The sequence below is a fragment of the Ictalurus punctatus genome, chromosome 26 (assembly GCF_001660625.3).
Source record: "Ictalurus punctatus breed USDA103 chromosome 26, Coco_2.0, whole genome shotgun sequence".
In the NCBI taxonomy this organism is placed as follows: Eukaryota; Metazoa; Chordata; class Actinopteri; order Siluriformes; family Ictaluridae; genus Ictalurus; species Ictalurus punctatus.
The window spans coordinates 7,568,973-7,583,522 of NC_030441.2; the positions used below are offsets into that span (position 1 = coordinate 7,568,973).

The 14,550-nt window shown below is 44.1% G+C and overlaps 2 protein-coding genes across 2 annotated transcripts; one reads left to right on the plus strand and one right to left on the minus strand.

The window, feature by feature from the left end:
- The first annotated feature begins 115 nt into the window (after nt 1-115).
- On the plus strand, nt 116-2,099 carry trmt10c (tRNA methyltransferase 10C, mitochondrial RNase P subunit). Its single transcript, XM_017457532.3, has one exon. The coding sequence runs from the start codon at nt 552-554 to the stop codon at nt 2,010-2,012; it is 1,461 nt and encodes a 486-aa protein (XP_017313021.1). The 5' UTR covers nt 116-551; the 3' UTR covers nt 2,013-2,099.
- A 2,660-nt stretch (nt 2,100-4,759) lies between these two features.
- On the minus strand, nt 4,760-14,540 carry blzf1 (basic leucine zipper nuclear factor 1). The gene is made up of 7 exons (XM_017457537.3): nt 14,408-14,540; nt 11,388-11,468; nt 10,871-11,304; nt 10,491-10,690; nt 8,032-8,160; nt 6,954-7,176; nt 4,760-6,858 (listed from the first exon to the last, which is right to left on the minus strand). The coding sequence occupies exons 2-7, from the start codon at nt 11,407-11,409 to the stop codon at nt 6,673-6,675; spliced, it is 1,194 nt and encodes a 397-aa protein (XP_017313026.1). The 5' UTR covers nt 11,410-11,468; nt 14,408-14,540; the 3' UTR covers nt 4,760-6,672.
- Nucleotides 14,541-14,550: the final 10 nt, after the last annotated feature.

Below are 14,550 nucleotides of genomic sequence, written 5' to 3' on the forward strand. Positions count from 1 at the left end.
GTCTCAAAATGGCGCCCTTAGCACTGCCGTCCTGCTCCGAGTCTGCACTTTAGTGACGTCAACAAAGCGGGACTGGTAATGAGTCCTCGAGTCCTCGCAGGTGCGGGGTTTGGAACACAGCTCAATGTAGACGGAACGGGAATCTTCAACATAGCACCGCTGAATGTTGTCCGGGTAGAAACATGGTGCGTGAATATACTTAAAATAAATGAATTAATAAATAACGATGTTTTGGTACAGATATTAGTTCCCACCCGTGTGACGCCTCAAACGTTTTGTAATTTCACAGCTTGAGATTTGTGGTGCGTTGAAAATGATTACATTTTGGGTCGAGTGTATGTTTGTTTCACTACGACTGAAATAGTTGATGCACTGAAAATCAACGTGATTTTTCAGACAGAGGAGCGAGTAAAGCAACGGCAGGAACGTGAGTCTTCTGTAGTTGGTGTTAGAGCATGTCTCGGTACATTTCTGTCACTGAGTTAGCAGGTTAATAAGCGAACCGTAGCTGTTTGTCCGGCAGCTTTGACCTTGTTGTAAGTTTCCAGTCCATGATGTTTGTCAGGGTTCCTATTGTGGCTGTGCTGAGGAGGTTTCTCCCTCCAGTTTCCACGCTTGTGAAATATCATGCTACTAATCCGTCCACATGCTGCTCAGCTCTTACCACGAGCCGATCCCTGAGTACTGGCTGGACTTTGAAAACAGATGCTCCTCAGCATAGACCTGAGCTTGACTTGGACGTATGGAAATCGGTGATGAGATCCCAGGCGTCGCAAGATGAGACACCTAAGGACAGAGAGGAAGAAAGCACAGCTGCTGAGGAAGAAGGCTCTCCAGTAGAGGCGAGCCGTACGCTGGTGGACATGTGGCGGCAGGCTGGAAAACAAGTCCCTGACAACATTACAGATGAACAACTGGAGACGCTTGCGGAACTCGCCACAAAGTCCTCCAAGAGGAAGTACCTCAAGTATCTGGCTATTAAAGAGGGTCATAAGAAGGCCAACAGAGAGAAAAAGGAAAAAAAGAGGGCCGAGAGGTTGGCGGACAGGAAGGAGGAGGCAGGATGCGCCGACAGGCCGGAAGACGCGGAAGAGGAAGGGGAAGGAGAACCCAAGTTGAGAAACACGTATCTGATGCAGTTCTGGACTCGTTCGATAGACAGAGCGTTGGGCTGGAGAGCGGCACAGGCCATGCAGTACGGCCAGCCACTTGTCTATGACATGAGCTATGACCAGCACATGACGAGGCGCGAGATGGAGAACACGATCTCCCAGCTCATGGAGACTGAAGGCTGGAACCGTCGCTCGGTAGACCCCTTCCATTTGCACTTCTGCAACCTGCAGCCAGACAGTGCTTACCATCGCGAGCTCCTCAAACGCTACGGCCAAGAGACGTGGGATCGTCTTCCGATCACTGCTACCAGCCAGCGCCACGTAGACATGTTTCCCCGGGAGGACCTCGTCTACCTGACCGCCGATTCTCCCAACGTGCTCCACACCTTCGACCACAGCAAGGTGTACGTCATCGGAGCCATGGTGGACCGATCCATCCAGTCCGGCGTTTCTCTGGCCAACGCCAAGCGCCTCAAGCTATCCACGGCTCGACTGCCTCTGGACGAGTACCTGCACTGGGAAATCGGGGCCAAGAACCTGACGCTGGACCAGATGATCCGCATCCTGATGACGACCAAGGAGACGGGCAGCTGGGAGAAAGCTCTGGACTTCGTGCCCAAGAGAAAGCACGATGGCTTCCATCAGCAAAAAAGTAAAGACAGCTCTCAAAGACCAGAGACGTCGACGGGGGCGTTCAGAGGGAACGCAGAGGGAGAACGAAGGCAAATATTTGTGAGTAAACAGAGACAGAAAAACCTGACTAGAAGCGATGTTACACCCAAACCGACGTTCGGAGCAGAAACCATATCTGGACAGAGCAGACTGCGGATTGCGCTGAAAAGCAAACTAGAGGAACGCAGTAAAGTGGCGAGTAAAAGAAACTGGTGGGAGGAAGAGTAGCCTTATACCACTGCTGATATCCCCCACACAAAGGAACTGCACTCGTCTACTGAATTTGATGTGTGACAAATAAACGGTTTAATTATGGCTGCTGTTGTGGTTCAGTTCATGATGTCCAAATCAACCAAATGCTATTCATATTACGTGGAAGTGTGCCTGCGATGCAGCAGACTCCTGCTCTGTAAGGGAACGTCGACGACGTGGCCTTCTGCTCTTCTGCAGAACAAGACCTTGATCGAAAATGTTAGAAATGTTATGCTGTATAATCTCATACAGGATATTCAAGTGGGATGTACAGTTGTGCTGAAAAGTTTGTATACCCCTTGCGGAATCTGTTCGATCTTAACACTGTTAACAAAATAAGACGGATGATAAAAATCCCGGTTTTTATTTAGTTCTGTCCTGAATGAACTATTACACATAACAGATGTTCACATATAGCCCACAAGACAAGATAATAACTGAATTTATAAAATTTACCCCGTTCAAAAGTTTACACACCCTTGATTATTAATCCTGCGTGTCGTTACCTGGATGATCAGAGACTGTGTTTATGTTTTGTGAGAGTTGAGCAGTTAAACTGCCCACTGTTCTTCAGAAAAATCCTCCAGGTCCTTCACATTCTTTACTTTTCCAGCATCTTCTGCATATTTGAGCCCTTTCCAACAGCGACTATATGATGCTGAGTTCCATCTTTTCACACTGAGGACGACTGAGAGACTCGTACACGACTATTACAAAAGGTGCAAACGTTCACTGATGCTCCAGAAGGCAACACGGTACATTAAGAGCCAGGGGGGTGTAAACTTTTGAACAGGGTGATCTGTGTAAATGTCTCCCAGAAGACAAAATACTAATCACTTTTGAACGGGGTAATTGTGATCAATTCAGCTGTTATCTTGTGGACTATATGTAAACATCTGTTATGTGTAATAGTTTATTCAGGACAGAACTAAATAAACAACAACATGGGATTTTTATCATGCGTCTTATTTTGTTAACAGTATTAAGATTGAACAGATTCCACAAGGGGTATACAAACTTTATGGGCGCAATCGCATATTCCTTATGCAGTCCGTCGAGGATTTTGTGAATTTCGTAGAACTCGACGCAAAATCAAGGAAACGCCGCAGTATTCGCAGGCGCTCGCAACGTTTCAAAATTCCCGCGCATTCTGGCCGCAACGTCGTCGCAACGCGCATTCAGCCGAAGCCCGGACACGAGTACAACTAAAAGTTCTCATTTACCAACAAACATCACTGCGAAAGAGCGTGCAGAACGATTCCGTGCGATTGCGTTTTTTGCCAATTCGAGTAGTTTTCCGTAAAAAAAAATTAAAAAAAGTTCCAAAAAACAAGCTGCGTCACAAATTTCGGGGGAAACCCGCTGCGAAATCCAGCGTTTTTGGACGCGACGATCGCAAAATAAAACCCTGTGATATCCTGCACGGACTGCTTGTAATTCCAAGATGTTAAATGAAATATCAAATGAATGAAAACCTCGGACACGTTTTTTTTTTCCTTCCTCAATAGCCGGCATTTAATTGGTGCAAAATTCCGACGGGATGATCGTAACCGACTCATTTCACGGTACAAGAAAAACATACAGACGTGTTTGAGACATTTTACAAAACAGATTCAGTTCAGTAGAAGTGAAACGACTTACACGATCGCACCCGCGTTCGTTATAGCAGGGTCAGCATTATTATCCGGATACTCAGCAGCTCATCGAGTCCTAATGTAGCGTGTACCGCTCGGCTTGTTCGCGTTCAGCTAGAACAGTTCCCAACAGATGCTGATATGATGAAGAATTCGACAGCAAACACACACACACACACACACACACACACACACAGAGCGTAATCAAGGAAACACATCAGGGAAATCATCACCCGGCATTTTTAAATGTCTTGTCTATATAAATAACTGTGCAAAGACAAGGCGACTCGCATGCTGTTCAACAAATCAACAGCTTCAGGTTACAGGGAAACAACAACAACAACAACAACGTCCAATATAACGGGGGAAAAACACAACGCTTCCTGATCCCGTAGATCCCGTAGAGTCCAGCTGTGCTCTCTCTTTGCTGTCCATAAAAAGACGACTCCAGACGTTTATTCTGTGCTTGCTGGGATTCAATACTGAGCCAACAGACGTTAATCAGTTTTGTTGTTTGGTTCAAATGAATGCAAGGAAATGATCAGGTCACAGAAGTGATCAGAATATCCAACGGCGCGGTACGGGGCCGTGTCCAAACTGTCCGGCTTTAAAAATACCAGGTTATAAAAAGTAAAAAGTGTCAGACTATTATACTCCCTGTTATATTACAGTACAGCGTTGTATTGTTTGCATCCCTAACGTATGGAAAGAAAAGGAAAATGTAGCAGAATTATAACACGCATGTAGGAGAACCCGAACAACCTGACAGATGGAAGGAAGGAAGTGTGATGGGGCTGCAGCGAGGAGCCCAAAGCTGCGAGGAGGATACGGGGGCTCGGTCCTAATCACGCCGAGGTCGAGGGTTCAAATCCGTGTACTGTGTGGTGGGTAGTGGTGGCTCTGTGGTTAAAGGATCTGTGTTGCTGATCAGAAGCTCAGAAGTTCAAACCTCAGCGCTGCCACTGCTGGGCCCTCGAGCAAGGCCCTCAACCCTCAACTGCTCAGGTGTATAATTGCGAAACGTCGCTCTGGATAAGAGCGTCTGCCAAATGCCGTAAAAGTAAATAAGAACGCGATTGGAGACAAACACATTATTAAAGAATATTTACATTATTATTCACGTTCAGAACGAAGAACTTACTATACACGATGAACACTATCTGACCTGTGGTAATGTAACATCCTAACACAACACATGTCTGTCTCCTGACGAGACGTGCAGACATTCCTGAGGGTATGCAAACTTTCGCACTCAACTGTATTAGTATCACAGATCTAGACTGAAGAAAAAAAAAAAAAATAAACCCAAGATAACGAGAAAAGAAAACAGGAAGTGTGACAGAACGTGTCATTAAAGGGAAACCCCCGTGGTTTTTTCTTTTTTCTTTTTAAACCTAATCTCTTCTTATATTACATCTGTAGTGTTTCTAAACAACACGACACTGGGAGAAGAACGGAAAACAGTCTCGACTCTGTGCGAGCAAAAGTGTCAAAGTTCTTGTTCGTAGTCATCACAAACACTACAGATGTACAGTTGTGCCCAAAAGTTTGTATACCCCTTGCGGAATCTGTTCAATCTTGATACTGTTAACAAAATAAGACGGATGATAAAAATCCCATGTTGTTGTTTATTTAGTTCCGTCCTGAATAAACTATTACACATAACAGATGTTTACATATAATCCTCAAGACAATAGCTGAATTTATAAAAATTACCCCGTTCAAAAGTTTACACACCCTTGATTATTAATCCTGCGTGTCGTTACCTGGATGATCAGAGACTGTGTTTATGTTTTGTGAGAGTTGTTTACTTTTCCAGCATATTCTGCGTATTTTACTCCTTTCCAACAGCGACTATATGATGTTCAGATCCATCTGTTCACACTGGGGACGACTGAGGGACTCGTACACGACTATTACAAAAGGTGCAAACATTCACTGATGCTCAAGAAGGCAACACGGTACATTAAGAGCCAGGGGGGTGTAAACTTTTGAACAGGATGATGGGTGTAAATTGTTAGTATTTTGTCTTCTGGGAGACGTGAGATGTTATTTAGCGTCTGAAGGGCAGTACTACATGAAAAAAAAAAAAAAAAGATCTTTAAACAAAATAATTTACACTGATCATCCTGTTCAAAAATTTACACCCCCCTGGCTCTTAATGTACCAGGACTAAATAACAAAACATGGGATTTTTATCATCCGTCTTATTTTGTTAACAGATAATGCAATGGGGTATACAAACTTTTGGGCACGACTGTTAATAGAAGTAAACTTGTGCTAAAAGTACTGAACGTAACTTTTCAAGAAACGAACACAGTGAACTCGGAGGCAAAACTTGAACGTGGTCTTCAAATAAACAATAAGCTTCCTTTCCCTAATCATGCTTTATGAATGCTCTGCTGAGGGAGTCTTCGTTTACATCCTGGCACTACTCTCCCGTGTGGGCGGGGCTTAATAGTGATTTACTCTCATGGGCTAGAGAGATTTGGATCGACAGCTGGAGGGTCCAGCTGAGGAGGAGGATTATGACTATAACGACGATGACGCTGCTGCGTGTCGCTCCTGAGAGCTCATCTAAAAAAAAAATAGTCATGAGACTACCCAAACCTCCAAAAAAATTAAGAAAGTCATTTCCACTGCAAAGTAAAAAACAGAGAACCGCATCCAGGACGCTCTCCCAAAATTTGTATGAATGGGTGTGTGAGTGTGCCCTGTGATGGATTGGCACCCAGTCCAGGGTGTCCCCCGCCTTGTCCCCCATGCTCCCTGGGATAGGCTCCAGGTTCCCCGCGACTCTGTAGGATAAGCGGTGTAGAAGATGGATGGATGGATGTTAGATTTTTGCCACCGAGTTGCAGTTTCAGAGCGTTTTTCAATACTTCAGCACAAATTGAATTTCATACAGATGCAGTAAGTAGACACTGGGTTTCAAAAATAAATAAATATTTTTAAAAAACAACAAAAAAAACACTGGTGTATTGCTTTAATGTGAGATTGTCTTAGAGCACGATCAGCTCGCCAGTGCAGCGCTCGCAGCAGTTAAAGGTGATGTTCTCATAGCGAGTGTACGGGTGGAAACGTCCGATGCTTTTCTTATTGGGAAGGAAAGGAGAAGCGCTGGAGTCGCTAGTTCCCGAGTCGTCCGCGGTGTCCGGGCAGGATATGGGATCCAGAATCCTCAGTACCTAATTTGGGAAATATGGATTACGGATATAAGACGGCAATCCACATTCAGTTAAAAAAAATGCATAAGAAGAATGACATACAGACAACAACATACCTTTTCAGCCATCTTCTCAGCCGGTGTGTTGCAGAGTTCTGAAGCCGAACCGCTCTTCACGCTCGCGCCGCTCTTGCTTATGTTTCCCAGCAGGTGCGAGTTGATGGCGTCGGCCAGCTTGTGATTGGCCGCAGCCAGTTCTCCGGTGCTGAGCGGCTGTGCGCTGGGGTAGTAGGTTTGCTGTCTACCCCACTGTAACGAGACTAGAAGCTGCTCCAGAGATCTGCCAGGCACAAAAATGTGCAGAGATTCAGAAAAGAGATCATCACAGAGAACGCCGATAACGACTACGTTTACACGGACAACGATAATCCGATATGAACCCGATTAAGACGATACTCTGATTAAGAAACTAGCATGTAAACAGAGATTATTGATGACCTTAATCCGATTAAAGTCACACTCAGATTAAACACAGATGGAATGAAGACGTGTGGAGTATTCCTGTTTTAGTCGCGTTATCGACGTGCGTTACAGACACGTACACACCTTAATCACACTATTAACCTCGTGTGAGAGTTTTCACCGCATTTTGCTGACAGGACGCGTACACACACGGCAGCGCTCGACCGTTTAACAGCAAACAAGAGAGAACGGCCGCGTCCCAAACCACGTACTTACCTGCTATATAGTAGGTGAGATACATGTTTCTCAGTAGGTAAGAACGTGGTTTGGGACGCAGCCCACGTCTTCAAGCAGTCGTCTGTTTACACGTACAGCACGACAAATAATTAACCGCACTTGAAGCGTTCGTGAAATTAAAATGAAACACCCGAAACTGTATACGGTTCCATAACGAAGACCAACTGTATGTTTTGTGTGTCGTTTTGTATGTCGTGTACGCAGTACAGTGAAAACCACGCCTTGTGCCTCTGCACTTCCCCTCAGGATGAATAAAGTGAATGAATCTAGCTATTTCGCTACGATTTCTGATCAGTGTGCTGAAGAATATATTGTTGTATGTTTACTCTTATGCTGTATGAAGTGTGGTTGCCCCGTACCGGATTGTGTTGTAGACCTGTATACAGATTTAACCACACGGCTGGTCTGGTTAGGTTTGTCCACATCTAGGTCTTACCTGTGTGTGTGCATCATGTCTCGGGAGAACTCCTCTCTCTCACGCAGCAGGTCCTGAATGGCAGTTTGGGCCTCTCTGGTCTGTCGCTGGAGAGCAGCTCGGGCATTAGTCAACTCCTCAGCCATCACTCTAGGTTCAGACAGGGGCAACAGAATGTTAGGAACGTTGCTTGTAAACTTATGTTGCGAATACAGGTTGAAATATCAGTGTTCAGTAAGATTAACACAAAGGACTCTGCAAGTTGCATCGCAAATTTTTTTTCAAAGGCCACCGAAGAATCGAGCGTTTTTGGCCACAACCATCACAAAGAGGCTCCGTGAGATCCTGTACGGACTGAACACTGAACACTGAACAGCTCACAAAGCGGCTGGACAGAAATCTGGATCTACAGATCAGGGAGAGGTTCAGCCAGTGTTTCTCGTCAATATATCTGGTCCCATTTCATTCATTAATCCTGATTCATTCTGAGGAAAATAAACAGGCGTGGTTTGAAATTTTTTGATGGTCAGGAAGAAAGAGAGAGAGGGAGGGAGGGAGGGTGGGAGAGAAAAAGAGAGAGCGAGAGAAAGAGAAAGAGCACGTGCCAGAGAGAAAAAGAGAGAGTGAGAGAGAGAGAGAAAGGGAGAGAGAGTGAAAAAGAGCGAGAGAGAGAGAGAGAGAGAAAGAGAGTGAGAGAGAAAGAGCGAAAGAGAGAAAAAGAGCGAGAGAGAAAAAGAGAGAGTGAGAGAAAAAGAGAGAGTGAGAGAAAAAGAGAGTGAGAGAAAAAGAGAGAGTGAGAGAGAGAAAAAGAGAGTGAGAGAGAGAAAGAGTGTGAGAGAGAAAAAGAGAGAGCGAGAGAGAAAGAGAGTGAGAGAGAGAGAAAGAGAGTGAGAGAGAAAAAGAGAGAGAGAGAAAAAGAGTGAGAAAGAAAAAGAGAGAGAGAGAGAAAAAGAGAGTGAGAGAGAGAGAAAGAGAGTGAGAGAGAAAGAGAGATTGAGAGAGAGAGAAAAAGAGAGTGAGAGAGAGAAAGAGAGGGAGAGAGAGCGAGAAAGTGAGAGAGAGAGAAGAAGAGAGAGAGAGAAAGCGCGATAGCGAGTGAGAGAGAAAGTGAGAGGGAGAGAGAGCTAGAGAAAGAGGGAGGAGAGAGAGAGAGAGAGAGAGAGAGAGAGAGAGAGAGGGAGAGAGAGCGAGAAAGTGAGAGAGAGAGAAGAAGAGAGAGAGAGAAAGCGCGATAGCGAGGGGGAGAGAGCTAGAGAAAGAGGGAGGAGAGAGAGAGAGAGAGAGAGGGAGGGTTGGAGGGGAGAGTAGAGAGAGAGAGGGAGAGAGCGAGTGCACTGCTGCAGAAGCCAGACGCGACTGCTTCGCTTTCACACGCCTCATGAATTCACGCCGTCACGCACAGTTCAGTGTTTTCTGCTTTGCGGTACTCATTCGCACGGTGTGTGTATTCTGTACTCGCACCGCTTACAGCCTGCGAATGCAGCAAGATTGAACTGATAACTCTGATTCCACCTTAGAGCTTTCACCGGGTTTGGATTTTAATCAGAGCCAGTGAGCACACGTTCCCCCTCTCAGTGCCGATTTATAAACCCGTAAAGTTCGTTTAGATCAAGATCAATGAGCTCTTGTTGCAAATGCTAAGTGGCGACACTTTAAACGCTCTTTTTCCGGTTTTTACAGAAACATGCGCCTATATTTAGAATTTCCCCTTCATTGCGTCACGGTTGTGAGACTCGTACGATTTCAGTTCGCCCCCCGCTCCACCGCGGCTCTGGGATTATCTTGCTGATTGATCTTATTCTAAATACAGCCTGAGGCAGTGCTTACCACAGGCCGACCGATTTATCGGAAAAACGGCATGAGAGCGGCCTCTAGTGGCGAAATAAAAACCATCCGCTGACTAACTTTGTTGTGTTATTTGAAGTGTTTTTTGATTCATTTTGCATGTCTCTTATGTTTATTTGTTATTTAGAGCGTTACATTTTTGGTTCCGTCTGGATGTAGGTACAATCCACTATCGGTCTTCCTCTAATGCGTACTGATATGAGACAAACCTTTGATTATCCTGGACAAGAGGATTTTGTTTGGAGCTCAGGATACGCAGCCAGCAAGTACTCGGGCCTATGTGTGTACCTTGCAAGAGCCTCCTGTGTGATTTGGTTATCTGGCCGTGTCAGTGTCTGCGATATCACTCTAGAATAAAATGACCCTTCTCTAGGAGCAGGTCTGCCCAGAGTGTTAGTATGTGTTAACACACATACCTTTGAGAACTGTGCTTTGGTCTGGATGATGTTCCATGGTCGTACAGACGCGAGATTTTGTCCCGCTGTATAAAGTATATATAAAATGTGGATGCCTTTCTATCGGAGTGCTAGTTATGAATACTCATTGTTATTCGTCCCCTTATCAGCTCTCCACAAACCAGCTTTCCTATGACATCAAATTCATGGTCTAGACTACATCGGCGTGGAAATACTGACCGGCTGGCGAGGAATTTGCTCCTCCACACGTCACACTGAATGCTCATGCGCTCCAGCTGCTCGGCCGTATGCGCCAGGTTGCGGCCCAGAACCTCGTTCTCCAGAATGAGCTGGTTCTTCTCCCGCGACATTCGCTCGAAGTGATACTGCAAGTCGTCGCCTACTGAGGCCACAAGGAGTTTCTTCAGCTCCCTGTTTACCTGCACAGGAAACGAAGGTGAGAAAGGCGCTGGGTCATTTGGTTTCTAAGGAAAAACGGGTTTGGTGCAGGTTTAAAATAACACAATAATAAATCCACTTTCTAAATGGGTTGAACGGAAGTGATTAAAATACGTCTCTGAATAAAAGCAACGGGGTGGCGGGGGGTGGCGGGGTCGCACCTCGGTCTGAACACGCAGCTGGTTTGAAAGCCCCTCTTTGTCCTGCAGCAGCCTGCGCTCAGAGTTCTGCAGCTTCTCCACAACGCTCTTAAAGTCCTGTGGCTCTGAGGAAGGCGACGGGGGACGATCCTCACCGTGGTGGGGAGACCCTGATCCTCTTTCGTCCGTCTTGCTGTCAGCGTGGGCACCGGCTCGGGCGCTACGGACGATGGCGGCACGTGGTACGATGATACGCACGGCCTCCACCTCGGTGCAAGAGTCCCTGCTCACTTTTCCCAGGTGAAGGACACCAGGGGACACCAGCGCTGTCCTGGGACACTGTCGAGGTAGAGATATCTTTAGAGGCAGAGTCTCCACGGACATCTCCAGGCTCGGCGCAGGTTTGGCCGTCTCCATGCCATCACCAGGGCCACGGATGAACACGACAGAGGGGTCTGAGAGAGGGGCAAAATCATGGAGCTGAGAAATCTGATTTTCAACATCTGATTTATGTAAATAACATGCACATATCACTTACCTTTCATGATGTCAGCAGACATGGTTGGAGAAGATCCTTAAAGCAGCAGCAGGGTGAAATGTATGGTGAAGAACTGAGAATCTCAAAATATCACAGTATAGAGGAATTATTATTCACGTATGCCTAAACACAGAGGTAGTTCTGTAAACACCCAATACTCACTACTTGACTTTTTAGGTGCAGATCTAATTATTGGATCATTGATGCCCAATTATTATTATTATTATTATTAATAATCCCTTGACTTAAATAACAAAACTACACAGAGTACAATATATCCCCAAAGAAACAGCATTTAATAAGCGTCTGCTGGAAATTCTGACCTGCCTACACGTAATATCACTTTAAGGACACATACCTAGAAAATGAATACATGATTTACTAAATATGGGGATAAAGAATGCGATAATTGAAGCGACATGCATTACTTTACTCGTTGCATTTCTGTTTTGATGATGCACTCTTATTAGGCAATAAAAGCACCTTTGTAATGTAATGTAATAGTGAACTGTACGGGAGACGGTGTGTCCCAGTTTGAATTGATGAACCCTTGAGGATTTTCACTTCACATGCAGCACCAAAGTGCACACTCCAAGGAGGATATATGATTTAGGGCACCATTTTATATGCAGCAATAACCTCATGCTAGCTGATAATGTTTAAAAGCCTAGTCCCAACCTCAGAGAAATACTAAAATGACTCCTTCGCTGTTTGTTATGTATTCTAAACACAACAACTCCTTTATAGCCTCTCTGTGTTCATTCATATATATATATATATATATTAGGGCTGCAACTAATGATTATTTTCATAATCGATTTGTTGGCTGATTATTATTATCATCATCATCATTATTATTATTTTCGATTAGTCGGATGGGGCGGGCGAAAATTCAGTACCATTTTTTTTGTTTTTGCACAAAATGAGTGTTACAAATATAAACTTAAGACTAAAACTTTACACAACTGTTTGTACAAAACAGAAAAGAACCCAGTACACACACCCCAGAATGTAAATGATTCATTTAGGACTGTAGTTTAATTCGGTGCTTTTTATGCATCCCTAAAAAAAATATGCATAAATACTTATACACAATATAAACTAAAATAAATTTTAAAAATGATATATAATTTATTTTATAGTATTTATGCATTATGTTTATGGATGCACAAAAAGCACCGAATTAAACTCCAGTCCTAAATGAATAATAAAAACTCCCTTTCACTGCACCTTGTGGTTTCTGTTCCTCGCGGTCTTTAGGAATATCATTTAACTTGTGTTTACTTTTGATCACGGTGTTTTAATTAGACATCACAGATCTTACTCGCGCTACACTCTGTATCAGCGCGTCTACACTGCGCGTGATCAGCAGCGCGGCCTCGTTACCAACACATCACGTCCGGTTATAATACACGACAGAAGTTACACTGCGAGCGCGCGAATACAGCATATAATCACAATAAACTTAAATTAAACGAAACCTTTTAAGCAGCTCGCACCAGTTTCCCTGCCCCTTACACACAGTGGAGCATTTTGGATATAAACATAAGTTTGTGCTCGTGCAGCACTGTCTGATCTCCGCGGTGTTTAATATAAAATGCCCCCCTGCCTCTCTGACTTTCTTCCTCAGTCACGTGACGATTTCTCCTCCGTCTGATTCAGACTGAGCTCATGTTGGGAATAAAAGTAACGCTGACAGAAAGTAAACTGAAGAAAGTCACTATCGGTGACTCTGGGTGTCTGCTAATGCTAGCGTGACGTCATGCGTCATTGCCTAGGAAGCGGCTTATACTTCTGGTTAGTAAAAAGAACCCGCTAGTGTTATATTTTAGATGATATTACCTTTGTAAACTTCAGACACTAGACGGTAGAGTACACAGTGTATAGTGTAAGCGTACAGTACTTTTTCGGAACAGAAGTAACATAATGAGTAATGTGTGTGTGTAACACGGAGCTTTATTCAGTGTGTTAATTTCCACTGAAACAGGAAGTCAGGACGGAACATATTGAATGGCTCCTCCCCCTTTTTAAATAGCCAATAGCATTTAGTTCAGCTCACAGCCTGGGCTAAGTTATACATGGATCTATTTAATTTTTTAATGCCTGGGGCTGGACACTTCAGATTCTAGAGAGCATTTGATTGGACAAAAAAATCTGATGAGAGGCTGAAGTGCAGAATGACATCATGAGAATTGTTTTTCTGTATCAGTGGTAGAGAGAGAGAGAGAGACTGTCCATTTTGAATGCGTATATCTTCTAAATGTTTTGGAGCGCACTAGCTTATAGATAACTAAGTTCATACTAAAACGTCCATTTTGACTTCATGGGGACTTTAGTGACCAACAAGTGGTCATAGTGGAAAGAAAACCCTAATGCACAGTACAGAGGTCAAAATCTGTTCCAAAAGATTCCTGATGAATCAAAAAGCATCGTGACTCCTGAATCAAAACGGAAACATTCAGGAGTGATTCAGGAATCTCCCTTCCTAATAAGTGGAAAGAGTTTATTCATAATGGTTAAGTTTTCAACACAGATTGCTGGTCGGAATGCTAATGAAGAAGACTAGTGAGGGATGGCTGTTGAATAACGAAACTATAACCCTAGTTATGTTGTTAATCATTTAGCTAAACGCTTTAAAGTAATCTCGATACCACACATGGTACAGAGGTGGGCCTCGAAATCACTAGCAGGAGTGATCATGTGTAACAGCATTCAGTTTATTTAAACACATACACGGCTTTATGACTTCAGCGACCATGCTTCTCACACACTGTTTATTACTGTTGTTGTTGTTGTTGTTATAATGACTTTTTTATGACTGTTGTTGGTGCTGTTAATGATAGATTAGAGATAAGCTCAGACATCTAGCGAGCCAAGGACCAAGTCAGGAAATAAAACAAAATGCCCTTACTATAAAATAAAACATCTTATTTCTTTTTATTTTGTATTTCTTTTTATTTTAACTACAGAGACATTTGATTAAACGAATATATTCCAACACAATCAATCGTTCCACGTACCTCACAGCCCTGACCCGGAACTCGCCATTTTCTGACTTCCTGTCCCTTCCAGACGGAATGTTGTTCATCGCCACCTACTGGATTGCACTCGAAAACAAATTTCAATGATTTATCTTTATTATGTATTAACGCGTGTTATTATC

What these genes read in the sequence shown, in the direction of transcription:
- trmt10c (XM_017457532.3), top strand. Translation starts at nt 552, where the DNA reads ATGATGTTTGTCAGGGTTCCTATTGTGGCTGTGCTGAGGAGGTTTCTC.
- blzf1 (XM_017457537.3), bottom strand. Translation starts at nt 11,409, where the DNA reads ATGTCTGCTGACATCATGAAAG. An exon ending in GTCTGCTGACATCATGAAAG is followed by an intron (nt 11,305 to 11,387) that starts GTAAGTGATATG and finishes CCCCTCTCTCAG; the next exon opens with ACCCCTCTGTCGTGTTCATC. An exon ending in AGCAAATTCCTCGCCAGCCG is followed by an intron (nt 8,161 to 10,490) that starts GTCAGTATTTCC and finishes GTCTGAACCTAG; the next exon opens with AGTGATGGCTGAGGAGTTGA.